This window comes from Durio zibethinus, chromosome 19, assembly GCF_047325235.1.
Source record: "Durio zibethinus cultivar Kanyao isolate XHJ-2024 chromosome 19, ASM4732523v1, whole genome shotgun sequence".
NCBI lineage: Eukaryota > Viridiplantae > Streptophyta > Magnoliopsida > Malvales > Malvaceae > Durio > Durio zibethinus.
The window spans coordinates 1,733,958-1,755,134 of record NC_143180.1 but is presented as its reverse complement, the minus strand read 5'-3'; the positions used below and the strand labels follow the sequence as shown (position 1 = coordinate 1,755,134).

The 21,177-nt window shown below is 32.2% G+C and overlaps 4 protein-coding genes across 4 annotated transcripts; 2 read left to right on the top strand and 2 right to left on the bottom strand.

Annotated features, from left to right (window-relative positions):
- Positions 1 to 6,345: 6,345 nt before the first annotated feature.
- LOC111310144 (eukaryotic translation initiation factor 3 subunit F-like) lies at positions 6,346 to 9,080 on the bottom strand. The gene is made up of 6 exons (XM_022909302.2): positions 8,780 to 9,080; positions 8,305 to 8,384; positions 7,888 to 8,117; positions 7,120 to 7,241; positions 6,935 to 7,048; positions 6,346 to 6,696 (listed from the first exon to the last, which is right to left on the bottom strand). Exons 1-6 carry the CDS (start codon positions 9,002 to 9,004, stop codon positions 6,607 to 6,609), a joined length of 861 nt encoding a protein of 286 aa, XP_022765037.2. The 5' UTR covers positions 9,005 to 9,080; the 3' UTR covers positions 6,346 to 6,606.
- Positions 9,081 to 10,591: 1,511 nt separating this feature from the next.
- Positions 10,592 to 12,628, top strand: LOC111309747 (7-methylxanthine methyltransferase 1-like). The gene is made up of 4 exons (XM_022908753.2): positions 10,592 to 10,750; positions 10,873 to 11,271; positions 11,592 to 11,861; positions 12,111 to 12,628. Exons 1-4 carry the CDS (start codon positions 10,676 to 10,678, stop codon positions 12,447 to 12,449), a joined length of 1,083 nt encoding a protein of 360 aa, XP_022764488.2. The 5' UTR covers positions 10,592 to 10,675; the 3' UTR covers positions 12,450 to 12,628.
- A 327-nt stretch (positions 12,629 to 12,955) lies between these two features.
- Positions 12,956 to 20,259, top strand: LOC111309483 (7-methylxanthine methyltransferase 1-like). Its single transcript, XM_089748178.1, has 4 exons — positions 12,956 to 13,155; positions 18,678 to 18,961; positions 19,281 to 19,550; positions 19,816 to 20,259. Exons 1-4 carry the CDS (start codon positions 13,029 to 13,031, stop codon positions 20,134 to 20,136), a joined length of 1,002 nt encoding a protein of 333 aa, XP_089604304.1. The 5' UTR covers positions 12,956 to 13,028; the 3' UTR covers positions 20,137 to 20,259.
- LOC111310143 (aquaporin PIP1-2-like) lies at positions 14,849 to 16,844 on the bottom strand. The gene is made up of 4 exons (XM_022909301.2): positions 16,327 to 16,844; positions 15,718 to 16,013; positions 15,310 to 15,450; positions 14,849 to 15,207 (listed from the first exon to the last, which is right to left on the bottom strand). Exons 1-4 carry the CDS (start codon positions 16,661 to 16,663, stop codon positions 15,073 to 15,075), a joined length of 909 nt encoding a protein of 302 aa, XP_022765036.2. The 5' UTR covers positions 16,664 to 16,844; the 3' UTR covers positions 14,849 to 15,072.
- Positions 20,260 to 21,177: the final 918 nt, after the last annotated feature.

The window sequence follows — 21,177 nt, the reverse complement described above, 5'->3', positions numbered from 1 at the left end:
ACAGCAGTTGTTAGGTATACTTAATTATGGCAGACAATTTTTCAAACACCTTTCCAAAAAGGAAAGCTATCTTTTGCGTAAATTATGTAAAGATAATGATTTTGTCTGGACACCTAACGATTCTGATATTATTAAACAAATAAAATCAGATCTAACCATTACACCTAAGGTCTATTTACCTAAACAAGGTGACCTACTTATTTTAGAGACAGATGCCAGTGATAAACATTGGGGATGTGTCTTAAAAACTAAAAATCTAAATAAAAAATATGAATTGATTTGTGGCTACAATTTCTGTAAGTTCAAACCGAACGAAATAAATTATATTATTTTTGAAAAAAAATTACTCACCATAAAAAATGGTGTACAGCGATTCCACATCTATTTAGTCCCGTAGTCTTTGTTATCCGAACAGATAACCAAGCAGTCAAAAATTTTCTCCAAAATAAAAAGCTTTCTGATAATCTCAGACGAATTAGGTGGTACAATTTTCTTTGTTCTTAGGTAGAGTTCATCAACGGAGATAAAACCTTATTGCAGACTTCTTGAGTAGACCACATGGATCGAGAAAAACACCCAATCCATGATACAGGTGGATGAAAAACAGTCAAGAAGAAAACAGGTAAAAAAATCATTTTCTTCTTCTTCCTCTTCTACTCTTTCTTCTCCACGACCTCTGATCTCTACAAATCCTAACAAAGGAATTAACTTTTACAATAATCCTAACCAAATATTATATCTCTATCAACAACCTCTTTATAGACCCCTTTTCATGAGGATTTAACCAGAATATTCACATTTTGCTCAAGATCCAAACGACTGGACACCTATGTGTTATTCTCAAATAGTTTCTTCAACAAAACAACTACTTGAAGGAATAAAATTCTCTAACCCAGAGATTAAAGATTTTTACAACCCTGGACTTAAACCACAAGTCTATAATTTGTTGAACAAAATTTGGAAATCCCATCTCTCAGAAAACAAAACTAACTTTCGCAAAGGGATGACCAACTTAGCGGAGTTCTTAGTCAAATAGGCTAAAGAATTTCAGAATTTTAAAGAAATAGCTTTCCAAAGTCTTCTATCAACAAATCTGCTAAAACAGCAAGATATTGATTTCTTTGCTTTGGAAGAAAATCAGTATGATCTGCAAGAAATAAACAATTTCTTGAATTTATGTGAATATTTTGAGAAAGAAAATTATGTTTCTTCTAAGCTAAACAAGCTTAAATGAATTATTCTATTCGAAAAAGCTGCGGAGACATTCTGTTAGGAAATAATTTTATACATAGGTATTTACCGTTTTCTGTTTATTCTGATTATCTTGTTTTTACTATTGATAAAAAATCGATAGATGTTCCTTTATTATCCAAGCATAAACATGTTTGCGATAATGGTTTTCGCCTAGAAATAACACATATTTCTAAACTTAAAACTATTAATGAAAAACATTGGCTTTATAGATTTTTACAGGAAAACTTCAGTGAAGACCCATTAAAGCTTTGGGAATGCAGTCCCAGATACTGTGAACTTACTCTTCATTCTCCAAAAGAGATTGTTTGAGTAAAACCCATAATCTATACCAAACAGGATATAGATGAATTTGAAGTTCAAATTTCAGAATTGCTTGACAAAGGTCTGATAGAACCAACTACCAACCCTCATTCTAGTGCAGCATTCATGGTAAGAAACCATTCTGAGATTAAACGAGGTAAATCTCGTATGGTTATTAATTACAAGAAATTAAACCAAAATCTTGCTTTGACGGCTATTTTATCCCTTGCAAAAACGTTTTAATTAATTTAGCAAAAAATGCTAAATATTTTTCTAAATTTGATTATAAGTCAGGTTTTTGGCAAATCATGCTAAATGAAACCTCTAGACCCCTTACTGCTTTTAGTGCACCAGCAGGCCATTACCAATGAACTGTTATGCAAATACTTGTCCTAACAAAGGAAAAAGTGGGAAGAAAATGATCAAAAAACTTGATGAAAGTTTTCTTCAAATTTGTTTTGCTGATGAATTATTTGACGAAGAAATTTATTATGAAATTTTTTCGGAAACTGATTGCTTTATTAATGGAGTATTCTAATATAGTCCAACACCCACCACGACATATGAATAATCCAAGATTTGCTTCTAAATTAATTGGTAAATCTATGCTAAAGAATGCAATAATGTTTCAACGTTTGTAAAATTAATAATTAATATTTTAAATGGTGAGTAGCTAAGTAAGAAATTTGTTTTAATTAGGGAAGGGCAAACCAATCAAAATTAAAGTGGTGCTTGCCAATAAATTTACAATATTCCTTTTGAAAATAAGAAATATATATTTGCAATATTCATACATTCAAATGAGATTAACTGATATTCAAATCGAATTTTTAAATATTTTCAGATTTTATATAAAACTTAATTTTTTCTCTAATAATTTTATGTGTACACGATTCTCAAATAAATTTGATGCATTCAAAATTTTACTTTTGAAATACTTCTCACAAAGATCAATTGATATTCCTAATTATAATGTTTCCATTTCAATAAAATCCACTCAACTTATTGAACATCAAAATTCAAATCGAAAATATGATACTTCAAATATATAAAAAAAATTAGTCATGGAACTACTGTTCTATCTGATATAAGAACGTAATAGTTTTTTTTATCGTGACTGACAAAGGAAGACTGAAGCAAGTGAAAGCCAAAGTTCACATATTGTTTGGATCCTCTTTGGAGGGTTGTGATCGGTACTACAGACAGAGATACTGAGTTAGGTTGAGCCAATGATCGGTACATTTGTCAGTCAAAAAAAAGGTTGGGGGAAAGCCAAATGAACCTTCTTTTAAGGGAGTGGGAACGCAAACTGGGAGACAATAAAGCCACCAAATTGAGATTCGGGAGCGACAACTCATGACCAGCCAAAAAGGGAGAAAAAGCAACTTGAATTTCTTTATTTCATTGTGCTTCTTGTCTTTAGGCAACTTCATCTCCATATTTTAAAAAGGAAGGTTAGTTTGATCTTAGGCAACTCTAGATAGAGGGGATATTGATGGTACACAGTAATAATCTCTAAAAAAAAAGTGATTACTTTGTACTTTAGGGTTTGTCATTCTGCAAAAATTTTGAAAAATGGGGAGATGACAAAACTTTTGGAGACTTTGCATTGCATGGGAATTTAAACTCAAACAGCAAATTATTGTTATTTTGTAAGTGAACTGGATTGAAAGATTTATAATTTGACTTCTCCAATGACTTTGTTTTTCCTTTTGGTCAAGAAAAACCCGGGACTGACACGGTGCGTTTGACAATACCATCAAAGGATTTAGTTCAACAAATATATGTAATCAACTATAGAATTCAAATTCTATACCTACAACTCATTCTTTTATTTTCAGATTGTAATCTCTTTTATATTAAAAAAAAATCATAACGTTCAAACCAAAGAGGTCTCGTAAAGAGGCAAATGAACTATCAATTTGATATAAATTAAGATGGTCCAAGTGAAACTAGGGCTTTTTCAATGCTTGTTAATTATTCATTCTTCGCCTCGGTAATGTTCATCAAGATGAAACTTGAAAGAAGTCTAGCTATAGATTCAGATCTCAGATTGATTCAGTCAAGAAGTACATGGGCAAAAATTGTGAGTTGGGTGCTTTTTCTACAATTCCCAAAGTTATTTCATAAACAAATTGAACAAAAATTTGTCCCTTAGTACTTGGCAGTGAGTTCTAACTTCCAGGCATGTTAATAATTTAATAAAAGCATATATAATTGGAATTAGAGAACTAATCCTTTTCTTTGAATTTCCACCTCTTCTATTAGACTATGTTTTGAGCACTGCCGTCACTATGTCACACCAACATAATTTAAACTTTCTTTTTTTTTTTATCTTTTTTTGAAGTTGTTGTCAAATTTTAAAATACGATATTGAAATAAAAAATTTAAAATTTTATTAACATCTCATGTAATTGTTGATAAAATACATAATTTTTAAATTATTTAAACAAAATATATGAACATTTGATTCAATGTATAATTGATATATGATCTTCGATCTTATTCAAATAGTAAAATTCAAATCTCCTTTATGATATAAAAAATTATTGAATAAAACTCACAAGCAGGCCAAAGGATAACTGGGATTGGAAAAAGAGCCAAAATGTCTGGTATGATTGTCGGGTTTTGATGTGTCCATGTAGATCCTAAGGCAAGTAAATCCAACATGTAAAGACAAAAGGCAAAATAAAAATGTTAATCAGTGAGAAACTAACGAGGAAAAGCTAAGCTAAGCTAAGGGTCTATCTCAGTCTTAAAGATTACAATACATTTAATTAGAAACAGAAAGAGAAAAATAAGGCAGGCGTGAAATCTAGGCCGCACCCAAGTTTCCTGACTCCTTTCTGTTGGCACTTTTTCTCGTCTGCACCTACCTTTGTCGGTTAATACATGAATTCCCACTAATGCAGAGAGAGTGAGTGGAGAAGAAGCTGTATTGTAAAAGGGGGGATGATTATCTGATAATAGGCAGGGTAATCAGGGGCAAAATACATCTTCTTTAGGTCCAATAATAAGAAATAGAAGTGTAATTGATTGAGTTTAAATTGATATAGTATTAAATTTAAATTCGATCTTTATTCGAAATTCGAAATTTAAAATTCGGCTCGAACTCAATTTAATTTAATTTTTTTAGTTTGAACTCGATTTGAGATATAAATTGAGCTATTTAAGTTTGTTCGATTAACATATAAAAATAAGTTCAATTTTTATATTCAACAAAAATTCTGATTATCTGTGCTTGAGTTTGAATTCAAAATATTTTATTAATTAAGATAATAAAAATATATTAAAATATAAAAGCTCGATTAATTTTACGAGTTATTCGAGCCGGATATAAAAATATTTGAATTCGACTTAATCAATAAGTTGAATTACTAAAGTTTGAGTTCAACTCAATAATAATCGAACTGAATTCGAATTTTATTCGAATCGAATTCGAATAGTTTGTAAGTAAGCATTGTAAGAGCAATGGCAGCTTAAAATGCTGGACATGACAGTGATTGGGGGACATACTTAGGTTACTATGGATTGTTGATGATGACCAATCACAAGACAATCCTCATCGTTTTTAGCTCGAGGCCTTGTTTAATGGAGGGGTTTCACTTGAGATGATTAATTACGTTGTGTGAAATATGAATCAAAATTTTCAAAAGTATGTTTTTGAATCAATTTGGATCAATCCCACTACCATTTTTAGGTATTGAAACTACTTACGATCTATAATTGAGCAAATATTGTTCTATTGGCCCGACCACTCAAATACTCGTATTCCTAGACATAAAATGTAGTTATTGGATGAATGCAAATGTGATGGCATGATCAAGTAATTTATTAATGAGATGTTATAATCGCTCTAACAAATCATTGTCACTTGAAATGATTAAAAAAAAAACAGACAAACAGTATTTTCTTTATGATTTGGATAATTAAATATTTTGTCAATTACTATGTGATCTATTAATAGAGAATAATAATAATAATAATAATAATAATAATAATAATAATAGCACTTAGTCTGAACTGTTGAAAATTAGTAAAAGATTTTAGTTTAGTATTGCTATTACGATTGAAAAAAATTTGGGTTAAAAAAAAAGTTTAAACAGTTTGACGAGAAAAGATGAATATAAATTTTAAGTATTTGATATTATTGTGAAAAAGTATTGACATCAATTGATATGTCTAAAAAAATACATATAAAATTAAAAATATAAAAATAATAAAATGATTTTTTATCCCAAATGTACTTTTTCTTTGTGTACCTCTCAAATTTATTTTTTTTGCTTTAGTTGAAATACCAAATTTTTAAATTGAAAAACCATTCTTTTTTTTTTTTGTTTGTTGTTTAATATTACGTTTGGATGGAAACCAATTTTTGATCACAAAAGCTACTCCCAACGGCAATATAATTGAGAAGGACTTAGATGCCATTCAATTGCACGTTCTTCATACTTTAACCTCGAATTCCATTTGGACCCAATTACCGATTAAAAATATCGGGCAAGCACAATTTCCACAGGGAAGCACTCTTCTATATACCCAAAGCCTGACCCAATCCATTCAGGCTCGAAAAGTAGAAAACTACTTTAAAATTTTAGGATTTTTTTTTATATAATAGTTTGATATTTTTAGATATACGTCTAAATTAAAATCAAATAAAAAATAAATTTACGGGCCAAACCAAAACTGAACTTGAAACTTCATATCCAAAGCTATCCAAAGCCTGAGTCTCACTCCAGCTAGTATTGCATATTGGCTACCTTTAATTTGCCTTGAGAAGTTAAAAAGACAGGATTCTCAATTCAGGATGGTTCCATTTATAGATAAAACAACACATAAGATTTCTAAAGAACAGGGAAGGAATTATAAAACAAAATTTAATTCAACCTCACTCAAGAAGGATATTGTTTAAGAGAAGTAACCTGGCAATTATGGGGGCAATTTTATCGACTGAAAACCACGAATAAGAATTACACAACCTTCTCAGAGAAAATGGACACAACCCACAGAGTATGATAGACTAGACGCAGAAATTTATTGCTTGGACAGAAGTTACAGGATCTGAGCAGCTGTATTCAACCTTTCTGCTAAGCCCAATTGTGTCCTGGTAATGCTTGACAAGTATAGTAACAGCAATTGATCCTGCATGAGGCAAGAAAAGCAAGAATTAGAGCCTGACGTTTTATGTAACGATCCAGAAATACTTCAAAGAAAAACATCAATTAATATCTAGAGGTTGGGACCGTTGACCAACAGCACAAGAAATTTACTTGGAAGGAGAACCAAAGATTTTACCAGCAAAACACCTAAAGTTTATTTCAATGCTAGCTTTTAAACAATTGTTATGATACTCGGAAATAAATTAAACTTTTAATCTTACCTGCAGACTATCATTCACAAGCTTATCAAAAGCTTGAGGAGATAGTTTAGGTAAGGATGCTACCGTATCTGCTATAAATCTACCTATGCTGTTATCTGCAGGAACACGCCCTTCCTGAGAATGAAAACAAATGTTATATATGGCAGCAGTTGAGAATAAAATAAAGATACAGCAAAATTACATACCACAACACCATCAACATATTTGTAGACATCATCTATCAAAGCCAATAGTCTTTCCATTGTGACTTCCATTCCTTCCAAATCATTTGGCAATTTGTCAACGGCTGTTGTCTTGAGGATGTCAACTGTTTTTACAAAATATTTCTTTAATTAGATTGTATCAAAGCATAATCTTCTCAGTTACATTGCCTCTAGATTTATGATACGTGGTCACCATGAGAAAAAGATGATAAAACAAGCAGGGAGAACAATTAACAACTAACGTATAAACATTCCTCATGACAAGAAGAGCTCTAGAATAAATGTAAAAGGGGGTTTAGACAAAACCCTAAGCAACACAGAACAGATCAGAAACACCATAACGGCAGATAGTCTATTCAAGAAACACCCCCACTGAGAAGATTTTAGACAAAACCCTAAGCAACACAGACAAGATCAGAAGCAATGCTATACTGCAACCAGGTAAGGGGACCATAAACATAATCCATAATTACCCAACTTTGAAGCCCTCCCTCCACCCACCAACCACCCAAGGATTTATGATAAATACAAATCATCCAGGAGCTAACTGATCTCAAGGCATTACTCTGCCTATTACAGCTACCAACCTTCTTACAAAGGCATAGAACCAGGGTGAGAATATGTGTTCAAGTGTACACGCACACACGTGTGTGTTTTTAGAGAGAGAGAGAGAGAGAGAGAGAGAGAGAGAATAGACAATGTCTCAGTGGAAACAAGATAGTATCTAATATAGTTTAAGTGTATACATACATCCGACTCGCTCAGCTTCAACCATACGCAAATCAAGAGGAATTTCTTGAAATTGAGCAGCAAGTTGTCGGTCTCCAAGAGCTAAATTGACAGAAACATAAGCCTTTATGGTACCCTCTCCATTCCTAAATCCCGTATCCACCGTCAAATGAACAGGGTTAGGTACTTCCCTAGAATAAAAATCATGGATCAATGCACTACCACCTGTGACACCAAGCCCAGTAGAATACCTGCAAAGTAACACAGAATTAATGGCTATGTTGGTGCTATTACGGAAATAACAAAGTCGCATTTAGCCGACAATTAATTCAACTGTGTCAGTCTAAAAAGAACATACGGAACTGAAGAGCTAAAACAACTATTTCCTCTTTCTTTACCAAGAAAAACAGTAAAACTTGGTAGGGAGATGAGAATTACCATCCAACAATGACTTCTTTTGGGTTCACTTTTTGATGGGAGACTAACATATTATGATGGTATTCAATATCCAAAGCAACCTGCAGCCATTCCAAATTGAACAATTAGAAAACTAATTACCAAAAACACTCAACTACTGTAAGCCTACAATAAAAATGTCATCTTTAGTATTACTTAGCACATTTCAGAGCACACTTCAGAGCACATCACTTAAAAAGTCAACTTGTTTAAGTCATTAATGAATAACATGAATATATATCAAAATTAGAAAGCACTGAACATAAAAGATTTCATCTTCTTCAGTCAGACAATGGTAAGACTTAATTACTTCTTCACTTTATACAAATTTGTCTTTTAAAACCAAACAGATAAAGCAGATAAAGGATCCAGATTTAATGATAAACCAAGCAGATCTCAAACTAAAAAAATAATATTAAGAAAACAATATAACATTTGGAGATAAATATTCGGAGACCTGTTCGGAGGATTCGGTGTGAGGAACGGCATACGAGTTACGGATATCGACGGTGCCGTCAGGGAGGACGGAGCCGAGGAGCGTTCCGATGACGCGATCAGCTTGGTCGGGACGCCTGACGTAGCAATCAGCGATGTTAAATATGACGAGAGGGTGAACCTTCGCCGATAGGCTCGCCGTGGACGGCGAATTGAACTGCAAAACGGTGTGCTCGCTGGCCGCCATCTTCTCTCTTCCGATCTTGTACTTTTGGTTTCAGAGAGTGAATGAACTGAAAAGAGAGAAAGACAGTTAGGGTTTTGGTTTTGGGGGTGATAATTGGAATTTTATGAGTTTATTTTCTGGGCCGAATATTACCCATCTAGGTCCATTTCAGGCCCGTTTCTGTGGACCAAATATTACTATACTACCCATCTCAGGGCTAATTTAGGTCTGTTTCTATGACCCATCTCGGACCCAAATCTGGCCCATTTCTCTAACTCCAACATTAATGAAATTTGTAAATATAAAGGGTAAAATTGTATTTGTGATTCCTTCTTAATAAATATAAAGATTTCTATTTCCTTTTTGGTAAATATTTGTTTACATGGAGAAAAGTCCAATTACTCTCCTTTCATTTCCCTCATTTGGAATTTTGCTCCTTTCTCTTTTGAGAAAAAGGAAAAAAATGATAATCTTTTTGAAAAAGAGGCAGCTTGTGACAATATTTTATAAGGGGAAACATCTTTTCGTGTAAATGTTTTTCACTTCTCCCAAAAGATATCAATCGAAAGATATTATTGATTCCAAGCGAGTGCCCTGATTTATTTACCTCGAGTATTGGAAAATACTTAATAAAAAGGACAAAAAGAAAGTGTTGTTGTGGAATAAGTTTGAATTTGGATGGAATTGCGTTTTCAATAAAATATATTTTAAGTTTTAATAATTATCAATTAAAATTAAATATTAATTTTAATGAGATTAGTTTAATATTAAATTTTTATTAAATTTTTTATTGTAATTACAATAATTTTTTTTAATTATAATTAAAATAATAATAATTTTTTTTAATTTAACTTAAATCAACGTTATCATTCATCTAAATATACCCTAATTATATCGGTTATAACAAAGTTAAAAAGTGATAGACAGTACTCTTGATTTGAATTTCTCAAGTTTAATTCACTTTTAACAAAATTCTTGATTCGGTTTGGTGTGAGAAGGCAAGTGACATGAATTCAATTAGAAATTGATAAATAAATAAATAATATCAAATATTCAATGAAGAATATTTATGTCTTTAAAATTTTTATATAATATATTTTTTAAAAATAAATTACGAATTTTTTTTTATATAAACAACCATCCATCATTAAAAAACCTCACTATAACTAATTTCTTTTTTCTTTCAAAGCAAATTTTTTCACCCATTGTATTGTGTATATATACATATATATATATATACATAATAAGAAATGATCCATTTATAATAAATGTTTGTCGTAATTTTTGTTTTATTTTTGAGTTAAAATGATTAAGATTAAAAATATTATTTTGATTCAAATTAATTATAGAATTAATTTTGATGTAAAAATTAAAAAATATATAAAACTATCGTTAATGTAAGTAAATTCCTATATAAATATAATATATATATCATAAAATCTTTAACTGAAAGTTACACCAAATAAATTGATAAGATGCTAGTTCTTAGAAAAATTTTCTCCACATGTTGGCCTCAGTAGCGAGGTTCTCTGTACAACTGTAGTAAAAGAAAGGCAGATGGTGACAGAAATAGAATATTAATAATAAATTGCATTCCACACGATAAAGTTAGGTACAAAATAACTTAAATTAGTTGAAAATTTCCAAGAATACAGCACTCACTTTAGATTCCAAAGCAGAGAAAAATTGTCAATGGAGGTGAAGGAAATCCTGTTCATGAACAAAGGGGATGGAGAAAATAGCTATGTTAAGAGCTCAGGATATATGGTCTTAATCTGATCTCTACCATCTCTTTTATTATATATTATCGTTTTTTTTACAAGAATAATTTAGAAATTAAGCTTGATTTAACCAAAGTTAATTGATTGAATTGTCTTTAAATATTTCAGCAAAAAGTGGCAGCTGCAACTCAGCCAATGGTTTCTGGGGCAGTTCAATCTTTCTTCAGAGAAAATTGTTCAAACCCACCGCTTGAAGTTCTCAACGTAGCTGATTTGGGATGTTCTTCAGGCCCCAACACTTTTACGGTGATGTCAACGGTGATTGAGAGCACAGTGAAAAGTTGCAGTGAATTGGGACGTGAAATCCCAGAAATCCAGTTCTACCTGAATGATTTGGTGGGGAATGATTTTAACACACTGTTCAAAGGGTTGACTGTGATTGAAGAGATATTTAAGAATGTTCCATGGTTTGCTATGGGTGCTCCTGGTTCCTTTCATGGCAGGCTTTTCCCTAGGAATTCCATGCATCTTGTTCATTCCTTATATGGTGTACATTGGCTCTCTAAGGTGAATATATATTTTGATTCTTTTTAAATTTAAATTAATACTCATGGCACATCCTATATTCTTGTAAAAGATACCATGAAAGATATCTTCAATGCATATTGAAAATGCCCTACCTATAGTACTGATTTCAATTTAATTAATTAATCTGATCATAACAACAAAAGGTATACTTTCGAAAAACAGTTATATGTACACGAATCATTGAAGCAAATATTTGAATGTATATCTTCGATATAAATTAAAATTGCATTATTTTTATGGTACAAATTTTGGCATGATTCATATCGAACTCACATTGATTACTTCAAACGAATTTAAAGGTACCAAAATTGACAAATGAAGGAGGGTTACCACTAAACAAAGGGAAGATTTACATATCAAAAACCAGCCCACCTGGAGTGAGAGAGGCATACCTTTCTCAGTTTCAAGAAGACTTTCTTTTATTCTTGAAATGTCGATCTCCAGAAATGGTTCCTGATGGCCGCATGGTCTTGATATTTCATGGAAGGAAATCCGCAGATCCCACACTCAGAGAGAGCTGCTACACTTGGGAAATTTTAGCTGAGACCATATCCTACCTGGTTTCACAGGTGAAACGCCAAATTTACACCTTTTTTACTTTTCTTTTCTATGTTCATTTAATGGTTAAGTTACTAATTAACAAGATATATATAGGATGATGTTCAACACTGTCTCTTGAGTCCGAGTAATTTATCAAAAATGCTGTTAGCTAAAGTTCAAAATCAATGCATCTCAGCATTTGATTCAATAGTAGTTGCATGTATTTCCCGTCCAAAGGGTGAATTCGAATCTCTTTCTCTTAATTTCTTGGCCATCAGGGAGTGATTAATGAAGAGAAATTAGACTCCTTCAATGTACCATACTACATTCCCTCCCAAGAAGAAGCTCAAGATATAGTGGACAAGGAAGGTTCTTTCACAATAGAGTTTATAGACACAATTGTGGTGGATCGTGGAAGTACATGGTCGAGACCAGAAGCTAGAGCTAGAAGCCTCAGAGCCTTCACGGAGCCCATGATTTCACACCAATTTGGAGAAGAGGTGATGGACAAGTTATATGGTAAGGTCACAGATATTCTAGTACTTGAGGATTCCAAGCAGGGAAATGAAAGCAGTGGAGTTAGTATTGTTCTTGAACTTAAAAAGAAAAAAATTTGACATCAGCTAATGTAATCTTCAGTAAATATTGAAGAAAATAATATGGTAAAGTAATCAAACTGATAATATAGTTTTATTATTACTTTGCCTAGTAATAAGGAGAAATTTCTGGCAAACTTAACTACTAATACTAAGAATCGAATACTATATCAACAGTACGCACGGCTGTTGGTTTTGCACATCTTTCTCAATTTCTAGAAATCTTTGTTTTTGATTCTTGATAAATCATGATCTCGAGAGCCGGTACCTGATGTTGGAATGAAGAACAAATTATACGATGATTAAATCCATGTTCCCCCAATATGGTTTCCAATTTTGCACTATATCAGAAATGGGCAATATGAAGACATAATCATATTGATTGGAGATTTAATAACCCTTTTCAGATTCTTGTATGGAATGAAGAACAAAAATGCTAGAATGATATTGTCTTAGACTCCTTTAGGAACTATGATTTGTTCTTTTATTCTCTCCTATATATAGCGGCTGATTGATGAAGATCAGCAAATAAAGAGATATGGTCCAACAATTCCAAAAATACCAATCATTTAGATTCCACTAGAGAAAAAAAAATTGTCAATGAATGTGAAGGAAATGCACTCTTTGAACAAAGGAGAAGGAGAATATAGCTATGTTAAGAAATCGCGATATACGGTGTTAATCTGGTCTAGCCTTTTCTTTTTCTCTTTATTGGCCAATTATTTTGGTTGATTTTAACCAGGCTAATCTTGAAATGCAGCAAGAGGTGACAGCCATAACTCAAATCATTATAGTTTATAGGACAGTTCTCTGTCTTAGCAGAAAAATCTTGTTGCCAACAAGTTCTAAATGTAGCTGATTTGAGTTTTCCTTCTGGACCCAATATTTTTACAGTGATTCAGAGCATGGTGGACAAATGCAGTGAACTGAAATGCCTTGTACCAGAAAAATTTAAGAATGTTACATGCTTTGCTATGGTGCTCCTGGTTATTTTCATGACCAGGTTTTCCCTCAAAACACCATCAATTTTGTGCATTCCTCTTACAGTGTACATTGGCTCTTATTTAGATCAAAAAATATAAAAAACGAAATCTGACCTGAGCTAAGTTTATGAATTATGTGTCATTCAAGATAGTATAATATTTTGGAAAACAATTTAATTGGAAAAACGAATCAAACTGATGACATTAGTATCAGTTTGGCAAAGGAAAAATGTCATTTAAGCTCATCTATATGTTGGAGCTTATTTATATATTGAATTAAACATTAAATTTTTTATCGAATGAGTTATTTGATTTCATAAAATTATTTAATAAAAATTTTAATAAAAAATCTAAACTAATAAATTGATAGAATTCAATGTAAAGATAAATAATAATAAAAAAATTATTTATAATTTAAATTTAATCCATACTTATTTAACAATAAAAATTCTATCAATATTTTTAGTAAATATATTTATTCAAAAGTATATTACAAAATTTATTAAAATTTTTTCAAATTTTACAGACTTAATTTATGTAACAAAAATTTTTAATTTATTAAGTAGGTTCAAGTCAGCTTGATTTGGAGGAAATTATATGCACTCGCTTATTCTGTAGTTTAAGTGAGCTATTCTTATGTTAATTTCTTACATAATTGAGTTTTTTTGAGTAATCAGACATGCATATGGTAGAATTTTTAATTTTAATAACCATAGTTCAAATTAAAGAGGAACAATTAATTAAGAACTTAGATAATAATTCTATAAATAATCGTTGAATTTGACAACAATCAGTAGAATTTTATTGTAAAAATTTTATAATTCAGACAATTTTTTACAGAATTATAAGAATTTGCTCCAAGTCGAACAACCAGGGAAGACGGATGAAAATATGTTCAAAAGAAACATCAAACATCTGTTCTAAGGACAACTAATTGAGAACTTGACAATGATTAAAACCCAGTTTCCATTATTGTTCCAGCAAGTTCCATAAGAGGAGGACGAAGTTTTCGTCTGATTTGAAAAACTTGACCACCATGTTACTAGAATCGTGGCTAACAAAAATTCCAGGGCATGAGGAGTTGAAGTAGATTAAATTCAAATACGAGTACTTTAGAGCTTCACATTTTCATGTATAGAGAAAGCATGTGGTTAGTTACTCCTTTTCTTCAAAATAATAAGTACTATAATTCTTTAGAAACAAGCCACCTAATTTATATTGTTGTTCATCTTTTGCCAATATGATATTGGTTTATATGAGCCAATGACTATCCCTTTAAAAATTGTAATTTAAAAAAAATGCAAAATTATTAGTAATAGAAGTAGATTCCTACTATTTAAATATGAAAAATCTATAACCTTAAAATCTTTTAACCGAGAGTGACACCAAATAAGTTGCTTGTTCTTTGTACAACTGTGGTAAAATAAAGCGAGATGGTGATAAAAATGGAATATTAATAATAGATTATATCCATCCACACAATAAAGTTACGTGCAAAATAATTGAAAGTCCTTGAAAATTTCCCAGAATACAGGACCCACTTTAGATTCCAAGGCAGAGAAAAATTATCAATGGAGGTGAAGGAAATGCTGTACATGAACAGAAGGGATGGAGAAAATAGCTATATTAAGAGCTCAGACTATACGGTCTTAATCTGATTTCTACCCTCTCTGTTTATATATTAACAAGAATAATTTAGAAATTAAGGTTGATTTGAAAGGAATGGGTCTGATCACAACTTCATGGTAAAGTGCTGCCAATGTTGCACCAATGAATGGACCAGCCAAGAAAATCCACTGCAACCAAACCAAACCAAAGTAGATAATTATCAGTCACAGTCAGCCAAAGTGTTGGGGAAAAATAATAGTGAAAGTGGTGAGAAAATTTCGGAGGCTTACTTGGTCATCCCAGCCCCAGTAATTGTTGTAGATGATGGCTGTAGCAAGACTTCGAGCTGGGTTAATTCCGGTTCCTGTTATTGGGATGTTGGCTAAGTGCACCAAGAACACTGCGAACCCAATTGGCAAGGGTGCCAAAATCTAGCAACACAAAAATCACCCCATTTACTAATTTCATCTTACAATTCTAATAAATAATTCAATGATTCATTTGATAAATTTTGAAGGGATTGATATGGAAGCGTGAGCAAAAATCATGCATCAATTACAGAAGTACTGAATCAGATGTTCAAAAGATCGCATGTGAACATGTACGATCATATGTAAATTACTGAATCCAATACTCGGATGCGAACATGTATATCTAAGTAGATAATTGTTGGGAGGTGATCGAGGTAGAGAACTTACTGGGACGTAAGAGTCTCTGGCATTACGCTTGGCATCTGTGGCTGAGAAGACAGTGTAAACAAGAACAAAGGTGCCAATAATCTCAGCACCAAGGCCTTCTCCCGTGGTGTAGCCATAAGACACAGAGTTGATTCCACCACCCAAACGAACAAACTGTTTCCCCATGAATCCCTTAACCACAGCAGCACCGCATATGGCTCCCAAACACTGCATCACCATGTAAAAAATAGCCCTTGTCACAGATAGTTTCCTTGCCAAGAACAGCCCAAATGTCACCGGAGGGTTGATGTGACCACCTATCCACCACCATCACCAATATTCATCAACATTAATCCAATGTCCAGTTCAAGTAATATTACTTTTTTAGGTAAACATAAACTAGTACTGATTGTAGGATAAACCCTGGCAAGCATATATATGATGAGTTGGGGAATTCAAGTTCAGGAAAGCTTTTACTTTTTATCAGTAATTTCTTCCTACTGTTTTTCTCTTTGGAAATAACCCAAAAGGAAAAACTGTTTCTTGTTCTGATTTTCTTGAGAATCAAACGAGGAAAAGAAAAAAAATATATATATATGTATGTATGTATGTATGTATATTTATAGTTACCTGAAATTCCAGCAGTGCAGTAAACAAGAGCAAAGATCATGCCACCAAAGACCCAAGCAATCCCCTGAATCCCAACAGTTTGGCACCTATTGTTTTCCTTGACAAATACCATAATAGTCAAAATGGAGATATACAAGTAAAGGAAAGTAGCCACGAACTCAGCAATCCCAGCCCGGTAAAATGACCAAGAGGTCAACTCACTACGCCAAAAAGGTGGTGCTGGTGGTGGTTCAATGTAGTCCTTTCCATCATCTTGGCTCTGAGCTGCAGTCATAATTGGCTGCGTCTCTGAAAACTTGTTGGCTCCCAATCTAACATCCTCTTCTTTGCCTTCCATTTCTCTTCTCTTTATCAGACTCAGAAAACCAAAAAAAAAAAAAAAAAAAAACTATAAATCAAAGAAAGAAAACTGAAAATTGTGTGTTTGTTTGGGTTAGTGGGGTGTTTGGGGCTTGGTTGGGTGTTTTTAACAGACAAAAACTTTCATGAAGTTTTTTAATTGAAGATTATGGAATTCTTTCTTTAAAATGATGTAAGAAAAATTTTAATAAAAAATTTAAATCAATAAATTAATAAAATTTAATAAAAAAATTACTTATAATTTAAATTTGATCGATTTTTATTAAATAATAAAAATTATATCAATATTTTTATTAAATATATCTATTTAAAAATATATAACAAAATTTTTTAAAATTTTATACATTTAATTTTATGTAATAAAAATTTTTATTTTTAATTTTAATTTTTAATTAATCATTTTTACTAAAAAATATCAAAACCTTCACTTGAACTACTTGCTATAAGTCTTTGCCGTATTTTACGGGATAAGTTGACGAGAAAGTGGTAGGGTTAAGCAAAAGCGGGTATAGTAATTAATTGAATTTTATTTTTGGGTTATTAATGAATTATGACCGACAAATCATTTTCTGTCATTTTTCATCGGGGTTTAATGCAAAATGATATGAATAACCATTGGAATGTTTTTGCCAGAAACGACAACGAGGAGGCTGCCAAATTTGACTAAAAATCGTGACAGAATTCAAGTATGTTCAAGCATCTTGCTTTGGATGAGGTTACATGCACTCACTTACTCTGTAGTTTAAGTGAGCTATTCTTATGTTAATTTCTTACATGATTCAGTTTTTCTGAGTAATCAGATATGCATATAGACAAATTTTCACTTTCATCAACTATAATACGATGAATTTTTAATTTTAATAAATCAAAATTTAAATTAAAAAAACGATTAATTAAGAACTTAGATAATAATTTTATAAATAATTGCGGAATTTGACAATAATTAGTAAAATTTCATTGTAAAAATTTTATAATTCATATAATTATTTACAGAATTAAAAGTAAGAATTTGTTCGAACAATCGGAGAAGACGAATGAAAATGTGTTAAAAAGTAACATTAAACATCTGTCCGAAGAACAACTAATTGAGAACTTCACAATGATTAAAACCACAATTTCCATTATTGTTCCATGAAGTTCCATAAGAGGAGGACCAATTTTTTGTCTGATTTGAAAAACTTGACCACCATGTTTAGCTGGTGGCTCTGCTACTAGAAACGTGGCTAACAAAAATTCCAGGGAATGGAGAGGTGAAGTAGATTAAGTTCAAATACGAGTACTCTAGAGCTTCACATTTTCAACCATAGAGAAAGCATGCCGTTAGTTACTCCTTTTCTTTAATATAATAAGTAATATATTTCTTTAGAAACAAACCACCTAATTTATATTGTTGTTCATCTTTTTCTAATATGATATTGGTTTTATATGAGCCAATGACTATCCCTTAAAAGTGCAAAGAAAATGCAAAAAGAAACTGTCATCCAGGCAAAGTTCTTTTTGGAAGATAGTGGTCGATTCATGGAATTTGATAATATTAATTAATTTCTGTCATCTAATCTCTTTTGTTTAATTAATTCCTTTGATTGCAATGACATGTAATATAACATATAATCAATTCAGAATCTATCAGATGTAAGAACTTAATAATTTTTTTCATGACTTACAAAGGATGATTGAAGCAAGTGAAAGTCAGAGTTCACATATTTTTTTGGATCCTCCTTGGAGGGTTGTGATCGAAACTACTGACAGAGATACTAGAGCCAATGATCAGTACATTTGTCAGTCAATAAAACGGTTGGGGGAAAGCCAAATAAACCTGTTTTTAAGGGAGTGGGAACACAAACTGGGAGACAATAAAGCCACCAAATTGAGATTCGGGAGAGACAACTCATGACTAGCCAAAAAGGGAGAAAAAGCAACTTGAATTTCTTTATTTCATTGTGCTTCCTGTCTTCAGGCAACTACATCTCCATATTTTAAAAAGGACGGTTAATTTGATCTCAAAACTTTTACAGTGATGTCAACGGAGATTGAGAGCACGGTGAAAAGTTGCAGTAAATTGGGATGTGAAATCCCAGAAATCCAGTTTTACCTGAATGATTTGGTGAGGAATGATGTTAACATACTGTTCAAAGGGTTAACTGTGATTGAAGAGAAATTTAAGAATGTTCCATGGTTTGCTATGGGTGCTCCTGGTTCCTTTCATGGCAGGCTTTACCCTAGGAATTCCATGCATCTTGTTCATTCCTCATATGGTGTAAACTGGCTCTCTAAGGTGAATATATATTTTGATTCTTTTTAATTTAAATTAATACTCATTGCACATCCTATATACTTGTCAAAGATATCATGAAAGAGATCTTCAATGCATATTGAAAATGCCCTACTTATAATACTGATTTCAATTTAATTAATTAATATGATCATAACAACAAAAAGTATATCTTCAAAGAAATGTTATATGTACACGAATCATTGAAACAAATATTTGAGTGTATATCTTCGATGCAAATTGAAATTGCATTATTTAGGTAGTACTAATTTTGCCATGATTCATGTCAAACTCACATCGATTACTTCAAACGAATTTAAAGGTACCAAAATTGACAAATGAAGGAGGGTTACCACTAAACAAGGGGAAGATTTACATATCAAAAACCAGCCCTCCTGGAGTGAGAGAGGCATCCCTTTCTCAGTTTCAAGAAGACTTTCTTTTATTCTTGAAAGGTCGATCTCCAGAGATGGTTTCTGATGGCCGCATGGTCTTGATATTTCATGGAAGGAAATCCGCAGATCCCACACTCAAAGAGAGCTGCTACACTTGGGAAATTTTAGCTGAGGCCATATCCTACCTGGTTTCACAGGTGAAATGCCAAATTTTCAACTTTTTCCCTTTTCTTTTCTATATCCATTTAATGGTTAGATTGCTAATTAACAATATATATATATATATATATATATATAGGATGATGTTCAACGCTTACTCCGGAGTCCAAGTAATTTATCAAAAATGATATTAGCTAAAGCTCAAAATCAATGCATCTGAGCATTTGATTCAATAGTCGTTGCGTGTATTTCCCGTCCAAAGGGTGAATTCGAATCCCTTTCTCTTAATTTCTTGATCAACAGGGAGTGATTAATGAAGAGAAATTAGACTCATTCAATGTACCGTACTACATTCCCTCCCAAGAAGAAGCTCAAGATATAGTGGACAAGAAAGGTTCTTTCACAATTGTGGCGGAGCGTGGAAGTACATGGTCGAGACCAGAAGCTAGAGCTAGAAACCTCAGAGCCTTCACAGAGCCCATGATTTCACACCAGTCTGGAGAAGAGGTGATGGACAAGTTATATGGTAAGGTCATAGATATTCTTGTACTTAAGGATTCCAAGCAAGGAAATGAAACCAGTGGAGTTGGTATTGTTCTTGAACTGAAAAAGAAAAAAATTTGACCTCAGCCAATGTATCATTCAGGAAATATTGAAGAAAATAATACGGCAATGGAATCAAACTGATAAACATATATAGTTCTATTATTACTTTGCCTAGGAATAAGAAGAAATGTCTGGCAAACATAACTACTAAAATTAAGAGTCGAATATTATATCAACAGTTCGACAGTTCACACGTCTTTGGCTTTGTACATCTTTCTCAGTTTCTATAAATCTTTGTTTTTGATTCTTGAAAAATCATGATCTCGAGAGCCGGTTCGTGATGTTGGAATGAAGAACAAATTGTAGGATAATTAAATCCATGTTCCTCCAACATGGTTTCCAATTTTTCACTATATCCGAAATAGGCAACATGCAAACATAACCATATTGATTACAGATTTAATAACCCTTTTCACATTGTCTTAGACTCTTAGGAATTATGATTTTGTTCTCTTATTCTCTCCTCCATATATTGGCTGACTGATGAAGGTCAGCAAATAAAGAGATATGGTCTAACAATTCCAAAAATACCAATCATTTAGATTCCACTAGAGAAAAAAAATTTGTCAATGGAAGCTAAGGAAATGCTCTTCATGAACAAAGGAGAAGGAGAAAATAGCTATGTTAAGAAATCGCCATATACGGTGTTAATCCGATCTAGCCTTTTCTTTTTCTCTTTATTGGTCAATTATTTTAGTTGATTTTTACCAGGCTAATCTTGAAATGCAGCAAAAAGTGGCAGCCATAACTCAGCCAATTATAGTTTATAGGACAGTTCAATCTGTCTTGTCGGAAAAATCTGGTTGCCAACAAGTTCTAAATATAGCTGATCTGGGTATTTCTTCTGGCCCCAATACTTTCAGAGTGATGTCAACAGTGATTTAGAGCATGGTGGACAAAAGCAGTGAATTGAAATGCCTAGTACCAGAAAAATTTAAGACTGTTACATGATTTGCTATAGGTTCTCCACTGCTCCTGGTTATTTTCATGACCAGGTTTTCCCTTAAAACACCATCCATTTTATGCATTCCTCTTACATTGTACATAAGCTCTACATAA

What these genes read in the sequence shown, in the direction of transcription:
- LOC111310143 (XM_022909301.2), bottom strand. Translation starts at nt 16,663, where the DNA reads ATGGAAGGCAAAGAAGAGGATGTTAGATTGGGAGCCAACAAGTTTTCA. An exon ending in CTGCACTGCTGGAATTTCAG is followed by an intron (nt 16,014 to 16,326) that starts GTAACTATAAAT and finishes GGTGGTGGATAG; the next exon opens with GTGGTCACATCAACCCTCCG. An exon ending in ACTGGGGCTGGGATGACCAA is followed by an intron (nt 15,208 to 15,309) that starts GTAAGCCTCCGA and finishes GTTTGGTTGCAG; the next exon opens with TGGATTTTCTTGGCTGGTCC.
- LOC111309747 (XM_022908753.2), top strand. Translation starts at nt 10,676, where the DNA reads ATGGAGGTGAAGGAAATCCTGTTCATGAACAAAGGGGATGGAGAAAAT. An exon ending in TTAAGAGCTCAGGATATATG is followed by an intron (nt 10,751 to 10,872) that starts GTCTTAATCTGA and finishes TAAATATTTCAG; the next exon opens with CAAAAAGTGGCAGCTGCAAC. An exon ending in TATCCTACCTGGTTTCACAG is followed by an intron (nt 11,862 to 12,110) that starts GTGAAACGCCAA and finishes CTTGGCCATCAG; the next exon opens with GGAGTGATTAATGAAGAGAA.
- LOC111309483 (XM_089748178.1), top strand. Translation starts at nt 13,029, where the DNA reads ATGAATGTGAAGGAAATGCACTCTTTGAACAAAGGAGAAGGAGAATAT. An exon ending in TTTATTGGCCAATTATTTTG is followed by an intron (nt 13,156 to 18,677) that starts GTTGATTTTAAC and finishes AAAAGGACGGTT; the next exon opens with AATTTGATCTCAAAACTTTT. An exon ending in TATCCTACCTGGTTTCACAG is followed by an intron (nt 19,551 to 19,815) that starts GTGAAATGCCAA and finishes CTTGATCAACAG; the next exon opens with GGAGTGATTAATGAAGAGAA.
- LOC111310144 (XM_022909302.2), bottom strand. Translation starts at nt 9,004, where the DNA reads ATGGCGGCCAGCGAGCACACCGTTTTGCAGTTCAATTCGCCGTCCACG. An exon ending in ACACCGAATCCTCCGAACAG is followed by an intron (nt 8,385 to 8,779) that starts GTCTCCGAATAT and finishes GAATGGCTGCAG; the next exon opens with GTTGCTTTGGATATTGAATA. An exon ending in AAAGAAGTCATTGTTGGATG is followed by an intron (nt 8,118 to 8,304) that starts GTAATTCTCATC and finishes GTTACTTTGCAG; the next exon opens with GTATTCTACTGGGCTTGGTG.